At 45.2% G+C, this 21,107-nt stretch overlaps 1 protein-coding gene across 2 annotated transcripts in view; it reads left to right on the top strand.

Moving 5' to 3' along the window:
* The window catches only part of LOC120937583 (solute carrier family 22 member 2-like), an 82,734-nt gene extending 70,792 nt beyond the window's left edge, over positions 1 to 11,942 (top strand). For both annotated transcript variants that reach the window (XM_040350924.1, XM_040350923.1), the window contains one exon: positions 11,472 to 11,942. In XM_040350924.1, the coding sequence (XP_040206858.1) occupies positions 11,472 to 11,526 (55 nt within the window). In that variant the 3' untranslated portion in view covers positions 11,527 to 11,942. The remainder of the gene's footprint in view (positions 1 to 11,471) is intronic.
* The last annotated feature ends 9,165 nt before the right edge of the window (positions 11,943 to 21,107 follow it).

The raw sequence follows: 21,107 nt of genomic DNA, 5'->3' as shown, positions 1-21,107 counted from the left end.
TTTTCTCCAACAATGGGATCCAAAGGCCCGAGATCATTTCATTCGGATAACTCCATCCATGCGGGAAAGTCTCCCTTGGTGGCTCTTACGGAAAAATCTTCTCAACTGTCATTCGATAGCCCCCATTTCATGGATTACAATTACAACGGATGCCAGCAACAGAGGCTGGGGGGCACTCTGCCTGAAGGAGGTGGCGGAAGGAAAGTGGGTCTTTCCGTCCCAAAAGGTAGTTTCCAATGTCCTGGAACTTCGAGCAGCCTTCCATGCTCTACAGGCCTTCTCTCACTTGATCAAGGGATCCTCAGTCCTCCTGAGACTGGACAGCACGTCAGCAGTGTCTTATATCAAAAGACAGGGGGGCACCCGCAGTCTTTCCCTACTGAAAGAAGTAGACCCGATCATGTCATGGGCTCAAACACATTTAATGAACTTGACAGCAGTATATCTTCCCGGAGTTCAAAACTCTCAGGCGGACTTCCTTTCAAGGTAGTCGCTCGACAACAACGAATGGTCTCTCCACAGCGAAGTCTTCAACTGGATTCTATCTCTAGGGATTGCGCCAGAAGTAGATCTATTTCGCATCCCCGTGCAACTTCAAACTAGAGAAGTACTACACGAGAGGTCGTTGCCCTCAAGCCTTCGGAGTGGACGCCCTGACAGACCAGTGGAGGTTCCAGAAAGCATACGCCTTTCCCCCAACACCTGTCATTCTCCGCTTCCTGTCGAGACTCAGATGAGAGAAGGTCGAAATAGTAGCGATAATCCCATACTGGCCCAACAGACCATGGTTTCCGTTACTGGCACAACTGAGTTTCCGGGATCCAGTTCAGCTTCCATCCAGACCAGATCTTCTACTACAAGGAATAACTCCTCACCCTTGTCCAACACATCTACATCTGATGGCTTGGTTTTTTGAGAGGGCAAGGTTGGAAGCATTAGGATGCCAAAGTAAAGCCGTTCCAACCTTGTTAAATGCCAGAAGACCAAGTACCAACAAGGTTTATCAGAAGGTATGGTCCAAATTCTCGGACTTCATTGCCTCCGTGAATGGTTCTCTTAATGATCCCCAAATTCAGGATGTGCTGGGGTTCCTCCAGACAGGTCTTGATCTACCCCTGTCTGTTAGTTCCTTGAGAGTCCAGATTTCGGCCATTTCCGCCTTCACAGGCATATCCTGGGCTAGGCACTCCCTTGTCAGGCAATTCTTTAAGGGTGCTGTGAGACTTAGACCTCAAAGAAGACCAAGGTTTTCCAAGTGGGATCTTCCTACGGTTCTGGATTTTTTCTCAGAAGGTCATCATGTGAATCATTTATCAATCAAGGATCTCTCTCTCAAGGTTGCCTTCCTTGTTGCCATTACGTCAGCTAAGAGAGTATCTGAAATCGGTTCTCTAGGTTCCAAAGAACCATTCCTTACCTTCTTCCTGGATCGCGTCGTGTTAATTCCTATGTTGGGTTCTAACCCAAAAGTAACATCTGTCTTTCACGAGAACCAGGAAATCGTCCTTCCCACCTTCCGGTCATCTGAGGACTCTTTTTTTTTCTTGAATACTTTTTCTTTTATTTTATATATTTTTTCCTTTCTTTACAAAAATATAGTGTATTACAAACAAGGATCATCACTTCTACATAAAAATTTCATAGTGCACACATTCAACGTGACATTTATCCTGTTGCCTGCATATATAATGTCTTCCCCACATTCCCCTCCCTCCATCCCCCCCCACACCTACCCCCTTCCCCCCACCCCCCCCTCAGGCACCCCCCATATCGTCTTAGTTCAAAACAAAAACAGAAGGGATCAGGAAGAAAGGAAAAAGAAAAGAAGAAGAGAGAAAGAAAGAAAGAAAAAAAAAAAGAAGAAGAGGAACAGAAGAGAGCGGAATCTAACTCATATATAGCTTTTTGTTATTTTTAGCTATTTGAGGTTTCCCTGCTTCAATAACTGTAGGGGAATTTCCAGTACCAACAAACTTTTTACTTCTACATCGGGAGGCCTATATGTTTCAACCAAGGTCCCCACACTTTTTCTAGTTTTCTATGATTTCCTTGTTTAATAAATACCACTCTCTCACACTCTATTAACCTATTTATTATTTTAGTCCAATGCCTGACACATGGGGGATCCTGTGCCTGCCATCGCTGGGCGATTAATTTACGTGCCTGAAATAGGCCTCTCAGCACCCCCTCCAATGTCCCTTGGGGAAGACTGTCGTCTTCCATATCTCCCAAGAGACAGGTTCTAGCCTCTAGCGCCAATGAGGTTCCGAAAACATCATTGAGCTTATTGATGACCTCGGTCCAGTATCTAAAAAGTTTTGGACATCTCCAAAACATATGGACGAGGTCACCTGTAGCATTACATCTAGGGCATTGATCGTCCAATTTCCAGCCAAATTGGTACATTTTTTTTGGGGTGTAATATACTCTGTGTATCAGAAAGAGGTGAGACAGTCTCTGCGCAGGAGCAATAGACACTAATACTCCTTTTGCCAAGATTCTGTCCCATCTCTCCTGGGTTATTAGCCCCAAGTTTCGTTCCCATCTTTCTTTACTCTTTAAATTGCCCTTTTGGTTTATAGCCCTGTCACCCAGATTATTATATAATTCGGATATCAACCCTTTTGTTGAGATTTTTTTTGCTAGTTTATTAATGACAGGAGTTTTAGCCCTGATTAATGGGAGGGACTTGAACTGGGTCTGAATAGCATGTCTAATCTGGAGGTATTTGAAAAAGGTGTTATTTGGGATATTAAATTCTAGTCTTAACTCTGAGAACGTTTTTATTGTATCCCCCTTATACAAGTGGAGCAATCTTGTAATTCCCTGTCTTTCCCAGATACCACTTTTCTCTACCCCCTCGATTTCTGGTAAGTTTTTGTTATGCCATAGGGGGGCAAATTCAGATATACCACAGTATCCCAGCAACATCTTTGTTGTCTTCCACACCTTGTTGAGTAAGTCAGTAGTCGGGCATTTATACGCAAATGAATTTGCCTCCAGGGCTTCTATTAACCTTCTGTGTGGGGCCCCTGTCAACATTATTTTGAAGCGGTCTTCTCCGCAATCCAAGCTCTCACAGCCTGCAATGTGTTGTAATTGAGATGCAAGAAAATAGATTCTTGGGTGCGGAACCGCTATCCCTCCCCCCCCCGGCCGGCAACTGCATAGTCTTGAGTCCGATTCTTGTCTGCCCACCTTTCCACATCAATTTACGAAATAATGTCTCCAATCGCTTAAACCACCCTTGATTGATCCACATTGGGGAATTGTGGAGAATATAAAGTATCTGTGGGAGCCAAACCATTTTAATCAAGCTGCATCTCCCGGCCGTGGAGAGAGGGAGGCGCCCCCAAATCTCCTTTTTCTGCTTGAGCCTAGACAGCAGAGGGGCCAGGTTCATCACAATGTATTCACTTACGTCTCGTGTAATCCAGATCCCCAGATACTTGAATGACGTCAAGGTTTTCAATTGGGGCATGTCGGCGGCCACTCTATATCGTTCTGTATCGATTAGTAACAAAGCCGACTTGTTCCAATTGATGTTTAACCCAGAAAACCCACCGAACTTTTCCATCATCTGTACCACTGGGGTCAATGAATTATTGACATCACCAATAAAAAAAAGAATGTCATCTGCGAACAACGATATTCTATCCTCTTCTAGACCTCTTTTAAAACCCAAAATATCTTCCTTACCTCTAGTTTTTATGGCTAAGGGTTCCATAGCCAACGCAAACAAAAGAGGGGACAGGGGGCAACCCTGTCTCGTTCCTCTCTCTAGTTCAAACAGGTCTGACGTTACTCCATTGATCTTAACTTTTGCACAAGGTTTATTATACAGGAGCTTGACCCACCTAATAAAAGACGGGCCAAATCCAAAACCCTCTAGTGTTCGCCATAAATATGACCACTCTAAGCTGTCAAATGCTTTGGCAGCGTCTAAAGCCAGTAATGCCCGAGGTGTCTCGTTGTCGGTAAGGATCTGGATATTTAAAAAAACCCTCCTTATATTAAGGCTTGTTGACCTATTGGGGATAAATCCCGACTGGTCAGGATGTATAAGACGCTCAATGCATCCCTTTAGCCTTGTTGCGAGTGCCTTTGCGAGGATTTTTACATCCGTACATAGTAGGGAAATTGGGCGGTATGATGCCGGGTCAAGTTGATCTTTTCCCTCTTTGGGAATTATGATAATTGTTGCCTCCATCATAGAGGGAGGGAGGTGTCCTTTAGAGAAAGCCTGATTCAACGTATTCAGAAGCTCGGGAAGTAGTATGTCGCCGTATTGTTTAAATATTTCTGTTGGAAGCCCGTCGGGACCGGGTGACTTATAATTGGCCATCTCTGCCACTGCACATCGAAGTTCTTCCATCGTAAGTGGGGATTCTAGTTTTTTTTTCTCATTTTCTAGCAGGGTTGTGAAGGACAATCCCTGAAAGAAAGCCTCCATATTATCCTTCCCGCCCCTTGATTTATATAAGATTTTATAAAATTCATGGAAGGTATTTCTTATCTCTCTGCTTTCCGTTACAATATCGCCAGTCGCATTTCTAATAGCCCCAATACTGGAAGATGGAGAATTAGTCTGTATCAGGAGCGACAGCGCCCGTCCCGCCCTTTCCCGTTCGCCAAATTGAATTTGTTTTTGAAAGATTTGGCGGTTCGCGGTTTTTCTCCTAATTACCATTTTATAGGCCTGTTGTTTTTCTAGCCATTCCCCTTGTCTGCTTAGAGAGGGATCTATTATGTATCGTTGCTCGGCTAACATCACGGCATTCCTCGCCTCCTCTTCCCATTGCCTGGATTCCCGCTGCAATCTTGCAACTTTTTGAATTAACAAGCCCCTTAAATATGCCTTCAGGGAGTCCCAGACCATATCCGCATCTGCTGTACCAGTATTAATCTGGATGTATTCCCTCAGCCCCTCCATCAGCTCTTGTGATTTCCCAATCAGTTCGAGCCAGTAGGGGCTGATTTTCCACTCCTTTGGAGTTGGTCTCTCCCTTTTTCTAATTGTTAGATCCAGTGGTGAATGGTCTGAGACCCCTCTCGGGCCGTATTCTATTTCCTTTACCTTGTTTGTTAGAAAGTGAATTACCCAAGGCCAAGTCAATTCTGGATAATGTGTTATAAGAGCTGGAGAAACACGAATACTGACTGGTCGTTGGGTGGTGGACACGCCAGATATCCTTTAACCCTGACTCCTCCATAATCTGGACCAAGCGACCTCCTCGTTCGCTCTATGAGTCCAGCCTCGGGGGGAATCTATCGTACTTATTGTCGGGGGCTTCGTTATAATCTCCCACTGCTATCAGGGGGACATCCGGCCTGTCCATCATGAACTCAATTAATTTCTGCAGGACTAAAAAGTTAAAGGGGGGGGGACATATATATTGGCTAATATATAGGGCTCATTATCTATTGTACAAGCCAAAAAGATATAGCGCCCCTGTTCGTCTATCCAGCTCTGTTCGCAGGAGAATAGTAGTCCCTTACTTACTAGTATACTAACTCCCCGTGAATACGAAGAATGTACCGAATGGTACCTATACGGAAACTTACGTATACCCACTTGGGTCATACTATCTTTCGTTAAATGGGTCTCCTGTAGACAGAGTATGCCTGGACCCCTCCCCTCCATTGAGGCCAGAACCAATGCTTTTTTAGTTGAGTCACCCATCCCTCTTATATTCCATGACCTAATTCTCCAGGCCATAATTAGTGTATAGTAAGGAAAAAGAAGGTGCGAAACCAAAAACGTAAAGATTTACATAATATTGATCTTTTCTCTCCCCCTTTAGCGGCCCTTGCAAGCAACGTCTATTCTCCTCCCTGTCTCCATTCAGCCTATATCCCACCCCAAGTTGACCCTCCCCCTCCCTCTCTCCCCCCCTCCCTTCGCCCAAACCCCCCCACGCCCATTGGGGCTCCCCATAGGGGCCTCTCCTGTGACCTTACCACTCATACCCACTCTCAGCCCTGCTGTCATCCCACCACCCACCTACCCCTTTGTCCCTACTGAGGGTCTCCTCTCTCCTTATCCCTTACCAAAATTTACAGCTCCTTTTTACCATACTATGTAAATAAACAAAAATATAGCAAGGTAACCCCCAAACTGACTTAAAAAACATGTGTCTCTCTTATACATTTCTATCAAGTGTCAAAACGTGAGAAAGTTGGCCCCAATTCTCAAAAGGGGCAAATCCATTTAACGATTAATAATATGTAGAGTACACGTATATATCCTAATCAAAATCAAAAAGAGTGAACGCAATCCATTAACCCTATACCCTGTGTGTGTAGAGAAATCTTTCTTTTATAGTGTACAGGTCCGAGAGGAGGAAAGAAAAAAAACGAAAAAAAAAAAAACCCTTGGACAATTAGACCCCCAAGTCTAGTGCAGAAATTATTAAATGTACATATGTCCCTATATGTTTAATTGCTAATCAATTACTAGGGCCAAAAATAGTGGTGCGTACCCCAGCATCTCTTCCACCCCTGAAAAAAGCTCACTGAAAAAAAACCAAACCCAAAAAAGAATAGTATTTTTTCTTTTTTTTTTCTTTTTTCTTCCCCCCTCCCCCCCCCAGGCCTATTAGCTTTTAACCAACACCATGTACATCCTGATTGTGTCCTACTTGTGACAAAAACAAAAAAAAACTGATACCAAAAAAAAAAGATTTTTAAGGGAAGACTGGAAGGGACTGGAAAAAAAAAGAGAAATAGGGATTGACAGGCCTGGCTGTGAGTCATATGAGTCTTATAATGCATCTGAGGACTCTAGTGTCCATCCCTTGGATGTTGGAGAAGTTCTGAAACAATATCTTGAAGCTACTGCTTCTTTCCGGCAATCCGATCATCTACTTGTCACTTTTCAAGGGAAAAATAAAGGAATGCGTGCTTCCTCCAGAACTATTGCAACGTGGATTGTCCAAGCCATCCAAATGGCCTACAGAGCAAAGGGTCTGGCTCCTCCAGACCGCGCACTCCACTCGGAGCATCTCCACATCATGGGCGGCTGCCCGTCACGTTTCCCCGGAAGTAATTTGTAAAGCGGCCGCGTGGTCGTCCTTAAATACATTTATGACGCATTATTGCGTGGACCTGGCCTCCTTATCGTCGGTTAATTTTGGTTTGCATGTTTTATCTGTGGACAATGTCAAATAAATATTTTCGTTAACCAGCAATTGCCCACCCGGGTGTGTATGGCTAGTCATTTCCCACACGTAGGCTGCCATGGAGTCTGTCAGGAAAAGGGAAAATTTATATCAAATACTTACCGTAATTTTCCTTTCCTGATGGACTCCATGGCAGCAGGAGTTCCCTCCCTTGCTGGAGTAGGCTATATTACGGAACACGGTCTCTGGCTAGAAGCAAAGATTTATGGGAGTAGGGTCCTATGAGGTATGAGAGGCGGGATTAACCCACACGTAGGCTGCCATGGAGTCCATCAGGAAAGGAAAATTACGGTAAGTATTTGATATAAATTTTCCCTTATAATGTTTATGTAAATAGGTTGCAGGAGAGCAGAGGAATGGCTCTTGTGAGTGTCAGACCCCTCTCTACTGCTCCTCCACACATGAGCATGTATGGGAATGACATCAATGCAGCCCAGCCAAGGCAAGTGACCGAAGGCACAGAGTCCAGAAGGAAAACCAGGTGAAGATGGAAGCGCCCGGGACCCGCCGGACAGATCACAGATTGAAGCACTGGAGGGCTCAGTCTGACAATTTAAGTGTACCCTAATGTGCTAATATGCTGTACATATTTGTACACTATGGCATAACCTGGCTCAGGGCCTCTAAAAAGTAGTAATGTTAGCAAAGTTTACTACCGCTTTATTATCACAGGAGCCTCTCATGGGGCCCCCTACTGACCCGGTGGCCCTTGGGCAGTGCCTAAGTGCATAGTTGCCAACATTTAAAAATATTTTTAAGGGACACTTTTTTTTACAAGTGCTATATTTAGAGTAGATGAGATCCCCTATGTTCCTCTATACATCACAGTAGAAATCACAAAATTAAATAAGTACTAATAATGGGCAGAACAAATATGAGGACTGAGAAGATTTCCTTTAGTTGAACTAACAAAAGTGTGCCCATTCTAAAGCTAGTAATATTAAGGATATTCAGTATAATTTTAAAGAACAGTTTTTGTGGGTAAGAGGCCTAGGAGAGGAATAGGGACGGTATAAAAGTGGGAAGTATGTGCAGGTGATGGAGAGTGTGGGCACTATGTACAGGATAGGAGTGTGGAGGGTATGACAGTGGGCAGTATGTACAGGAGAGGAGTGTGGAGGGTATGACAGTGGGCAGTATATGTATAGGAGAGGAGTGTGGAGGGTATGACCGTGGGGGGTATGCACAGCAGAGGAGTGTGGAGGGTATGACAGAGGGTGGTATGTACCAGAGAGGAGTGTAGATGGTATGAAAGTGGGCAGTATGTACAAGAGAGGAGTGTGGAGAGTATGACAGTGGGCAGTATGTACAGGAGAGGAGTGTGGAGGGTATGATGGGAGGCGGTATGTACAGGAGAGGGATGTGGAGTGAAAGATAGTTGGCAGTATGTAGAGTGTGAAGGGTAAGGTTGGGTTACAGTATGTACAGGAGAGGAGTGTGGAGGGTAAGGTTGGGTTACAGTATGTACAGGAGAGGAGTCTGCAGAGTATGACAGTGAGCAGTATGTACAGGAGAGGAGTGTGGAGGGTATCACAGTGGGCGGTATGTACAGGAGAGGAGTGTGGATGGTATGATAGTGGGCAGTATGCACAGGAGAGGAGTGTGGAGGGTAGGCAAGTGAGCAATATGTACAGGAGAGTAGTGTAGATGGTATGATACTGAGCAGTATGTACATTAAATGAGTGTGGAGGGTAAGACAGTGAGCAGTATGTACAGAAGAAGAGTGGGGAGGATATGACAGTGGGCAGTATGTACAGGAGAGACGTGTAGAGGGTATGACAGTGGGCACTATGTATAGGAAAGAAGTTTGGAGGGTATGACAGTGAACAGTATGTACAGGAGAGGAGTGTGGAGGGTATGATGGTGGGCACTATGTATAGGAGAGAAGTGTGGAGGGTATGCCAGTGGGCACTATGTATAGGAGAGGAGTGTGGAGAGTATGACAGTGAACAGTATGCACAGGAGAGGAGTGTGGATAGTATGACAGTGGGCACTATGTATAGGAGAGAAGTGTGGAGGGTATGACAGTGGGCACTATGTATAGGCGAGGAGTGTGGAGAGTGGGATAGTGGTCACTATGTATAGGAGAGGAGTGTGGAGGGTATGACAGTGAGCAGTATGTACAGGAGAGGAATGTGGAGAGTGCGATAGTGGGCACTATGTACAGGAGAGAAGTGTATGACAGCGGGCACTATGTACAGGAGAGGAGTGTGTAGGATATGACAGCGGGCACTATATATAGGAGAGAAGTTACAGCTTCAAGTTTTCTGGGTATGTCTCTATCAGCTTTGAGAGTGACATTTTTGCCCATTCTTCTTTGCAAAATAGCTGAAGCTCTGTATGATGGAGAGCGTCTGTGACAGCAATTTTCAAGTCTCACCACAGATTCTCAATTGGATTTAGGTCTGGACTTTGACTGGGCCATTCTAACACATGAGTATGCTCTTATCTAAACCATTCCATTGTAGCTCTGGCTGTATGTTTAGGATCATTGTCCTGCTGGAAGGTAAACCTCTGCCCCAGTTTCAAGTCTTTTGCAGACTCTAACACGTTTTCTTCTAAGATTGCCCTGTATTTGGCTCCATCTATCTTCCCACCAACTCTGACCAACTTCCCTGTCCCTGCTGAAGAAAAGCATTCCCACAACATGATGCTGCCACCACCATGTTTCACGGTGGGGATGGTGTGTTCAGGGTGATGTGCAGTGTTAGGCCTCGTACACACGATCGGTTAACCAGAGGACAACGGTCTGAAGGACCGTTTTCATCGGTCAAAACCGATCGTGTGTGGGCCCTATAGGTTATTTAACCATAGGTTAAAAAAAGCAAACTTGCTTTTAAATGTAACCGATGGATTGGTAACCGATAGGTCAAAACCGATCGTTAGTAGGCACAACCATCGGTTAAAAATCCATGCATGCTCAGAATCAAGTCGACGCATGCTTGGAAGCATTGAACTTTGTTTTTTTCAGCACGTCGTTGTGTTTTACGTCACCGCGTTCTGATACACACTTTTTTTAACTGATGGTGTGTAGGCGCGACGGACCATCAGTCAGCTTCATCGGTTAACCTATGACAACGATCCTTCAGACCGTTCTCATCGGATGGACTGATCGTGTGTACGAGGCTTAAGTATTCCACCACACATAGCATTTTGCTTTTAGGCCAAAATTTTTAATTTTGGTCTCATGTGACCAGAGCACCTTCTTCCACATGTTTGCTGTGTCCCCCACATTGCTTCTCGCAAACGGTAAACTAGTCTTCTTATGGCTTTCTTTCAGCAATGGCTTTCTTCTTGCCAATCTTCAATAAAGGTCATATTTTTGCAGTGCACGACTAATAGTTGTCCTGTGGACAGATTCTTCCACCGGAGCTGCAGATCTCTGCAGCTCCTCCAGAGTTACCATGGGCCTCTTGGCTTCTTCTCTGATCAATGCTCTCCTTGTCGGGCCTGTCAGGTTAGGTGGACGGCCATGTCTTGGTAGATACTATTGTGACATTTTCAGATGATGGATTGAACAGTGCTCCATGAGATGTTCATAGCTTAGGAATTTTTTTTTTTACTTAAAGCGGGGGTTCACCCAAATAAATGTTTTAACATTACATTCAGGCGAGTTGTGATAATGACAATCGGCTGTTTTTTTTAAAATCCTTGCCGTACATACCGTTTTATATATATATGTTCACCGTGGCTTCCGGGTATAATCTGCGGGACTGGGCGTTTCTAATTGATTGACATGCTTCCGACCGGCGCATAGCAAAAGCAGCCCAAAGGGTGGCGCCATCCGAATGGAACTTCCCCTTTATAGTGCGTGTTGTACGTCATCCCTCTTTGCTCAAGCATTTTTTTTCACGATCGTGTGTATGCAAGGCAGGCTTGAAAATAATCACGTCGAGAAAAACATAGTTTTTTCCATGACATTCAAAACGGTCGTGTGTACGCGGCATTACTGTAATAATTTCGTTATTAAATATTGGGTTGATTTATTTTGATTTTTTTAAAAAGTTAGATGGCAATATGCAAATTACTATATGCTGTTTTCTCTTTATTTTCTATAAATATCTAACAGCAAACATACAGTATATTTTTGTTATTTATTAATGATAAAATATTTTTTTGCCAAGAACATTTCAAATCCGATGAATATTATGTACAATGAAGATGTATTACTGGTTAAATTAAGCTCTTAAAAAGCTAATATTGCATAGTGCAGATATACAGTATGTCTACTGTATACTTCTGAAAGTTATTCCTTTGATTTTGACAATGTTTTTGTTTTTTTCTTTCCAGAAAAGAAGAACTAACCAAAATGAATACAATTTATTTGGACGTCACTAAAACATGAATAATTTAATTTAAGTGGCACCATTTATTCATGGAATTTCTGAACAGAAACAAACCAAAAAAATATCAATAAAATTATAGCATATGGACAATAAAATATGAAATATTACATTATGTAAACCAAAGAAAGAATAATTTTTTGGCACATATTCCAAATCCTTCATGATCTTCCTCCTTCAGTTATTAGGCTTGGTGGAACAGAAATAAATTACAAAGCCTAGCGGTACAACTTGGATACCGCTGCACCTATCGTCGTTTTTGTTAATCAAGATATAAAAAGCATTAGAATGCTACAAAGGGTTATGAGGACCAGAGTGCTTTGTTGAATGTCCATGAATGAGAACTTTTTGCTAATTTCTGAGCCTTATTTAACCACTTAAGCCCTGGACCATTATGCAGCTAAAGGACCTGGCCCCTTTTTGCGATTCGGCACTGCGTCGCTTTAACTGACAATTGCACGGTTGTGCGACGTGGCTCCCAAACAAAATTGGCGTCCTTTTTTTCCCACAAATAGAGCTTTCTTTTGGTGGTATTTGAATCACCTCTACGGTTTTTATTTTTTGTGCTATAAACAAAAATAGAGCGACAATTTTGAAAAAAAAATCAATATTTTTTCCCTCAGTTTAGGCCGATACGTATTCTTCTACATATTTTTGGCAAAAAAAAAAAAAAAATTGCAATAAGCGTATATTAATTGGTTTGCACAAAATGTATAGCATTTACCAAATAGGGGATAGTTTTATTGCATTTTTCTTAATATTTTTTTTTCTAGTAATGGCAGCGATCAGCGATTTTTATCATGACTGCGACATTATGGCGGACACATCGGACACTTTTGACACTATTTTGGGACCATTGTAATTTTTTCAAGCGAACAGTGCTATAAAAATGCAGTGGTTACTGTAAAAATGACTCTGACAGTGAAGAGGTTAACTAGGATGGGGTGCTCTAGGGGTTAAGTGTGCCCTAAGGGAGTGTTCTTACTGTGGGAGGGTGTGGCTGTGCGTGTGACATCATTGATGGTTGTTTCCTATGACAGGGAACAGACGATCAGTGACAGCCACACTAGGAAGCACGGGGAGAGGTTTGTTTACACTTACATCTCCCCGTTCTTCCTCTCTGTGACCCGATCGCAGGACACCGGCGGCGATTGGGTCCGCTGTTCCCGCGGGAGCGGTCACGGAGAAGAGGACCGGGTCTCGAGCACGCCACCGACCCATGGCTGGGATCTTATAGGGGACGTACATGTACGCCCTTGTGCCCAGCCGTGCCATTTTGTCGACGTATATCGTCGTGCAACAGTCCTCAAGTGGTTAAAGAAATTATTTGAGAATTTTCAGGTGCAACAAAAATGAATAAGAGGAGGGCTCCCTTTATTTTATCTTGAAGTGTAACAAAGGGGGTGTTCCTGCAGAGGATATGTTTGGGCTGACTAGCTGTCGAAGTGCAGAACAAAGATGTGGAAAGCATAAGTGTAGACCTGGGCATCTCTATTTGATACGTTTTTCTCACCCATATTAGATGAGGTACACATCTAATCGGTGTCCAGTTTTACCACCAAATACTTTGAGTCACAGACCATGCACAAATTTGAAGATCACAGAAGTTGTAATGAGTAAAAAGTCTTTGGGCCAGATTCACAAAGAGATACGACGGTGTATCTACAGATACACCATCGTATCTCTGACTTACACTGGTCCTATCTATGCGCCTGATTCATAGAATCAGTTACGCATAGATAGGGCTAGATCCGACAGTGTTACAATGTGTTACACTGTCGGATCTTTTTTTAAATTTAAAAATGGCGCCGGGGGCTTTCCCGCTGATTTACGATAAATAATATGTAAATCAGCGAGATACGCAAATTCGCGAACGTACGCGGACCCGTCGCAGTGTTCTTACGTCGTTTCCGTAGCGGTTTTCCGTCGTATACTTACCCCTTCTTTTATCAGGCACAGCCAATGTTAAGTATAGCCGGCGTTCCCGCGTCGAATTTGAATTTTCCTACGTCGTTTGCGTACGCCGATTCACGAACACGCGCGTCGCAAGTCCCGCTCACGTCGCAACCACTGACGTCCTAGTGACGTCAGTGGGAGCAATGCATGCCGGGAAATTCCCCGGACGACGCATGCACATTTAAATCGGCGCGGGAACGCGCCTGATTTAAATAGTACACTCCCCTAGCTGCGGAATTTGAATTCCGCCGGGGGATTTAGGAACCGCCGTTGCAAGTTTGGAGGTAAGTTGTTTGTGAATTAGCCACTTGCCTCCTAAACTTGCGGGAGCGGATCTTAATTCACGTAGATCGAGCGGATCTATAGATCCGCTGAGCTACGTGAATCTGGCCCTTTATCTGCATACTTCGGATTCAGTGATTTGTTTCATTTTTTTTTATTGTTTTTATCATGGGAGATACAATAAGGCATAATACCACATGGTTATTAGTTCATCAAGGAACACTCATGTCATAGGTGACTATAATTAGGTACGTGGGGGTAATCCACAAAAGAGATACGACGGCGTATCTACTGATACGCCGTCGTATGCCTGTTTCTATCTTTGGAACTGATCCACAGAATCAGTTTCCAAGAGATAGACAGAAGATCCGACATGTGTAATTGAATTACACTGTCGGATCTTAAGGATGCAATTCTAGGCCGGCCGCTAGGTGGCGAGGCCATTGCGGCCAGCCTAGAATATGCGAATGAACACTTACGGCGATCCACGAACGTTCCGACGGGCCCGTCGCGCTAATTGTACGTCGTTTACGTCGAGTTACGCCGTGTAAAAATAGGGCTGAGTCCTATTTGACTAAACCCTATTAAGTATGGCCGTCGTTCCCGCGTCGAAAATTCAAACTCTACGTCATTTGCGTAAGACGTCCATGAATGGTGCTGGACGCCATTTACGTTACCGTCTAAGCAAATGACGTCGGAGCGACGTCTGTTAGCGCAATGCACGTCGGGTAATTTACCCAACGGAGCATGCGCAGTACGTTCGGCGCGGGAGCGCGCCTAATTTAAATGGGACTCGCCCATTTGAATTGGCCCGCCTTGCGCCGGACGGATTTAAGTTACACCGCCGCAAATTTCCAGGTAAGTGCTTTGTGGATCGGCACCTAACTTGGCAACTTTGCGGCAGTGTAACTTAAATGGAAACATTTACGTTGCTCTGGCTGGCTGTGGATCTGGCCCATAGGTTATAGTCAGTAAGATTGAATAAAGACACCAGTCAATTCTGTTAATCCACCATTTTCCATATCCCTGTACATTGCACTCGCTAAGAAACACATCTAAACATTTTTATAATTTATCTAGACTCACTGCTGACATCACCAGCTGTGAAAGGGAGTTCCACATCCTTACTGTTCTAACAGTAAAGAACTCCTTATACAGTTTGAGATTAAAAATCACATCTTATTCAACTTCATTGTGTGGCCATGTTTTTTTTTTTTAGAGACCATAGGTTAATGCAATAATAAACACAAAAGCAAACATTTATTATATTACAGCTTACCAATTCTTAGATGTGATTCATGTATTAGTTTCCTTTTTTAAGGCTTTCTTTTTCTATTTCCATCTGGTGAACCAGCCAGCAATTCTTCAACAAAATAGTACACGCAGACGGCCTCGACAATTAAGCCCAGAAAAGGGTAAACCGCATCTCAGGAGTTCTCCACAGGTTTACAACAGGAGCTGAAGCCATCTTTTACCCATCTCTTTCACATTTGTGCCACAGGTTATCGGTGTCTGTATACAAACAAAAATCAATACAGCGCTTACAATTGTGATATGTTAGTGATAAACAACAACAAAGAATTGTCAATATGTAACACAGTCTCTTGTAACATGCTAAGTAGTGCTTCATATGAAATTACTGTGCCATGTACCACACTCCGATCTTGTGTTCCCACTCACCAGAAACAATCGACCCTCAGCTTTCCAATTTGGGGGTCAAACACGCTGTCATCTGGTGTTGGTAGGGTGAAACTCTAGGACTCCTTAGCAGGATCTCCAAACATAGAGGGGGTGACCAAAAAATCCACCAGGCTCGATAAAAAAACAGGGGCTGATAGTGAAGTACTGTTAAAAATCCGATTTATTGCGCAATCATAAGTGTTATAAGAGATTGCTGGTAGTAACAGGCATAGGCCAGAGAATGAGCTTTTGCTGTTGCTCAGCGTGCGTTCCACAGAGGGTGAAATTGGCGCCACTTCAGCTGTTACTTCAGCCAAAAGAGTGTCTGAAATTAGAAATTTGGGTACGAAGGAGCCTTTTATAACTTTTTTTTTCCGGACAGGGCAGTGTTGATTCCCATGTTGGGGTCGAACCCTAAAGTGACCACAGTTTTCCATGAAAATCAAGAGATTGTGCTCCCCACTTTTAGGTCAACAGAAAATCAGGTTGTCCATTCTCTTAATGTGGGGCACACTCTGAAACAGTACCTGGAGGTCACGGCTCCATTTAGACAATCAGATTTTCTTTTTATCCTTTTCCACGGGAAAAAAACAAAGGAATGCGTGCTACGGTTAGATCCATTGCTGCTTGGATCATACAGACCATTCAAAGGGCTTACAAAGCAAAGGGCTTGGCTCCTCCCGAGGCATTGACAGCTCATTCAACTCGGAGTATCTCGACCTCTTGGGCAGCTTCTAGACATGTCGCTCCCGAAATAATCTGTAGAGCGGCTTCTTGGTCTTCTATTAACATATTTGTTGCTCACTACTGTGTTGAGCCAGCTGCTTTGTCATCTGTCAATTTTGTTTTGCAAGTACTGTCCTTTGACGGTGTTAAATAAATTGCTGTCATGGAGCCTGTCAGGAAAACAGAAAATTTCCTGTCAGATACTTACCGTAATTTTCCTTTCCTGATAGACTCCATGGCAGCAGGAGTTCCCCCCCAAATGTCTGGAGTAGGCTAGTTATGAAACACGGATAGTAGCCTGGAGCAAAGATTTATGGGAGATGTGTGCTATAGGGTAGTTATGGAGGTGGGGCTAACCCACACGTTGCTGCAATGGAGTCTATCAAGAAAGGAAATTCTTCAGTTTTCCTGTAGGTGGCAAGATTACTTTTCATTGTTTTTTTTAAGTTAAGATTTGAACATTTTGAAAATAAAGTATTGTAGTTGGTCTTCAATTGCCCCTTCATGCCATGTACAGCAAATAAAACCAGTGATTTCTTGAGAAATGCTTTGTGCTAGTTCCATATATTCATAGGTACTCTGTTGTCATGGTTGATGGAAATGGTGAATCTGTGCAATATTAAAGGGGAGTTCCACCCACAATTTCACTTTTTAACTATAAATACCCCTGTAATACACAAGCTTAATGTAGCCTAGTAAAGTTATTCTGTAAACTAAGGTCAGTTTGTTAGGTTGTTAGAGCATTTAGTTAGTTTATTATCTAGAAATAGACCGTGGCCATCTTAAGTGTGGGCGTCATGAAGCCAGACTGTATGACTTCCTGGATTTCAGCCTTGCAGATCTCGCACATGCTCAGTGCTGCACAAGCGATGTAATAGGTTTCAGTCATGTTTCCATAGCAAGGGGAGTGTCAGAGGAAGTTGCCGCCCCTTCTCTATGCAAATAGGCTATTTGCAAGGACTACTGGGATACATGATGCCTATCCCAGAAACCCTTCCGAATAGCCTTGTGACTTAATAGCCTAGGCTAATAAGGAGGAGGAAGTAATGAAGGACTACAAAATAAAGGTATTTACAAGCAACAAAATAAATACAAATTGTCCATTCTGAACACTGAGGGCCATATTCTTAAACAAGTTATGCCGGTGTATCTACTGATACACCGGCGTAATTCGAAATTCCCGCCGGCGTATCATTGTTTTGTATTCACAAAACAATATACGCCGGATTTAGGCTAGGATCCGACTAGTGTAAGACACTTACACTGTCGGATCCTAAATGTAATTACTCCGCCGGCCGCGGCCACGTCGGCGTCATTGACGTTTTACACCGAGAACTGGAGCATGCGCACTGGGCTATTTTAAGCCTGGCGCATGCGCAGTTCGTTAGAATCGGGGGCGCGCTTAATTTAAATACAAGCCGCCCCCTTGGATTTACGTGGCCATACGCCGGGCCATTTACACCACGCCGCCCCAAACTACGGAGCAAGTGTTTGGGGAATAAAGCACTTGCTTCTGTAGGTTGGGGCGGCGGAGTGTAAATGGCTTACGCGACGCCCGCCCACGGGAATATGGACCTATGAGATTAGGGCATGCAGCACAGACAAACATAAAAAAATGGGTGGAACTCCACTTTAAGCAGTATTGGCAAAAATTTAAGTAGTTGCGTAAAGGTGATAAATACTTGAGGCATTTCACTTGAGGCCAGGGATGAAAACGAATTAGTATTGGCTGAAAAGCAGAAACAGCATTTTCTCTCATCACTGACTATTTAAATGTAATGTTTTGCTGGGCTCAAGCAGCCTAAGCCGAATTGATAGTTCAGCTATATGTAGATTTTCCTTGAAGTGGTTTTTGAGCCACTATAATCTATTCATGCCACCCCTCTGTTAAATAGCAATATGTGTCCTAGTGTCTGATATATATATAAAATGCAGAATATAACTTATATCAGAGCATCTCCTGGGGGGGGGGGGGGTAACGTGACTCCTCGAGGAGTCTGGTGAGTACCAGGAGTTCTGGTATAAGGTATAATCTGCTTTGTTTTTATATAAATCAGCTCTGCCTTGTGAGGAGGTGTTGCTGCTCAGGTTCTTTATTCTTACCCCCCCCCAGGTCTACTGCATGGGCCAAGCTTCCTGCTATCCTGCTGGAGTTTATATCTATGTGAGTCGAATTAGAAGGTGATTATTACCTGAATTGGATCACTGGGGTGAAACTTCTGCTGGGGAGTCCAGATTAGCTGAGTGTATTGAAGGAGGTTTGGTGGTTCATATAGAGTGTGAGTTCTGAAACTGATTACAGTCAGTCAGTGGTCCAAAGAATACAGAATTGCCAGTCTGGCTTAAAGGTCCCCATTCTGCATAATTGTAAGTAGGGTTTTTGGGTTTCTGCACATTGGGCCATATCCACAAAAGAGATACTCCGGCGTAAGCCGTCGTATCTCTGGTTCTAACTTTGGAACTGATCCTCAGAAGCAGTTTTCCTAAGTTAGGCAGAAGATCCGACATCTGTAAGGGACTTACACTGCCGGATCTTAGGATGCAGTACCGCATCCGCCACTGGGGGCATTTCGAGCCGAAATGCCTCTTCTAGTATGCAAATTAGCACTTAGGGCGATCCTCAAAGCTTTTGTGCTTAGTTTTTTCGCCGTAAGTGTTAGTTTGCCTGGTGTAAAACTAGGGCTGCTTTTACAAAGTGTAAAGTTAGTCACACCTTGTAAAGGCCCATTCAAGCGACGGCATTTGGTATGCATTCCCGAGGGAGAACTCCACGGCAATTTGGAAAATCCAAACCGGCATGGGTTCCCCCCCAGGAGCATACCAGGCCCGTAGGTCTGTTATGGGTTGTAAGGAGACCCCCCTACGCCGAAAAATTGACATAGGGGGTCCCCCTACAATCCATACCAGACCCGTATCCAAAGCACGCTACCCAGCCGGTCAGGAATGGGAGTGGGGACGAGCGAGCGTCCACCCCCCTCCTGAGCCGTGCCAGGCCGCACGCCCTCAACATGGGGGGGTTGGGTGCTCTGGGGCAGGGGGGCGCACTGCGGGCCCCCCCACCCCAGAGCACCCTGTCCCCATGTTGATGAGGACAGGACCTCTTCCCGACAACCCTTGCCGTTGGTTGTCGGGGTATGCGGGCGGGGGCTTATCGGAATCTGGGAGTCCCCTTTAATAAGGGGGCCCCCAGATACCGGCCCCCCACCCTAAGTGAATGGATATGGGGTACATCGTACCCCTATCCATTCACCTGTAGGCAAAAAGTAAAATGTAGTAAACACACAACACAAGGGTTTTTAAAATAATTTATTATTCTGCTCCGGATGCCCCCCCTGTCTTTGTTATTAGCTCAATTACCAGGGGGGGCTTCTTCTTCCGCTCTCCGGGGGTCTTCCACTCTCCGGGGGTCTTCCACTCTCCGGGGGTCTTCTCCGCTCTCCGGGGGGGGCTTCTCCGGACTCCGGGGGGCTTCTTCCATCATCTCCCCTCTTCCGCTGTTGACTCGGCGAACCCCGGTTCTTCTGCAGATGTCCGTTGCCTTCTTCTTCAGCGCTGGCTGCCTGCTATGTTTGTGTGTTAGCTCAATTTCTAACAGGCAGCCGGCGCGGTCTTCTGTGACGTCAGGGTCTCCTCTTCTGTTCTTCTCCCCTCTTCCGATGTTGCCTCGTCGCCTCTTGTCGCTGCAATGATGGAAGCGCGCCTTGCATCCCATTTATATAGGCATCACCGTCCCATCATGCTCCGGTAGGTACCCACGTGGTGGGTGCACGTGGGTAGGCACCCACCACGTGGGTACCTGCCGGAGCATGATGGGACGGTGATGCCTATATAAATGGGATGCAAGGCGCGCTTCCATCATTGCAGCGACAAGAGGCGACGAGGCAACATCGGAAGAGGGGAGAAGAACAGAAGAGGAGACCCTGACGTCACAGAAGACCGCGCCGGCTGCCTGTTAGAAATTGAGCTAACACACAAACATAGCAGGCAGCCAGCGCTGAAGAAGAAGGCAACGGACATCTGCAGAAGAACCGGGGTTCGCCGAGTCAACAGCGGAAGATGGAAAAAGCCCCCCGGAGTCCGGAGAAGCCCCCCCGGAGAGCGGAAGAAGAAACCCCCCCCGGAGAGCGGAGAAGACCCCCGGAGAGTGGAAGAAGACCCCCGGAGAGTGGAAGAAGAAGCCCCCCCTGGTAATTGAGCTAATAACGAAGACAGGGGGGGCATCCGGAGCAGAATAATAAATTATTTTAAAAACCCTTGTGTTGTGTGTTTACTACATTTTACTTTTTGCCTACAGGTGAATGGATAGGGGTACGATGTACCCCATATCCATTCACTTAGGGTGGGGGGCCGGTATCTGGGGGCCCCCTTATTAAAGGGGACTCCCAGATTCCGATAAGCCACCGCCCGCATACCCCGACAACCAACGGCAAGGGTTGTCGGGAAGAGGTCCTGTCCTCATCAACATGGGGACAGGGTGCTCTGGGGTGGGGGGGCCCGCAGTGCGCCCCCCTGCCCCAGAGCACCCAACCCCCCCATGTTGAGGGCATGCGGCCTGGCACGGCTCAGGAGGGGGGGGGACGCTCGCTCGTCCCCACTCCCATTCCTGACCGGCCGGGTAGCGTGCTTTGGATACGGGTCTGGTATGGATTGTAGGGGGACCCCCTACGTCGATTTTTCGTCGGAGGGGGGTCTCCTTACAACCCATAACAGACCTAAGGGCCTGGTATGCTCCTGGGGGGGGAACCCATGCCGGTTTTTTCTTTGAAAATTGGCATGGAGTTCTCCCTCTCAGGAATGCATGCTGAGCGACGCTGTCATTTTTTTTTTTAATTATTTGTTTTCCCGGCGCGTCTTTGTTTTCACCCGTCGCAACTTTAGTGTCCCGTCGCAATCCACAAAGCCGCCCGGCGTCAATTACGTTCGCGCGATGCACGTCGGG

The sequence above is a fragment of the Rana temporaria genome, chromosome 4, assembly GCF_905171775.1.
Source record: "Rana temporaria chromosome 4, aRanTem1.1, whole genome shotgun sequence".
Taxonomy (NCBI): domain Eukaryota; kingdom Metazoa; phylum Chordata; class Amphibia; order Anura; family Ranidae; genus Rana; species Rana temporaria.
Note: the sequence above shows the minus strand (reverse complement) of the source record. Positions and strands in the feature narration are given on the sequence as shown.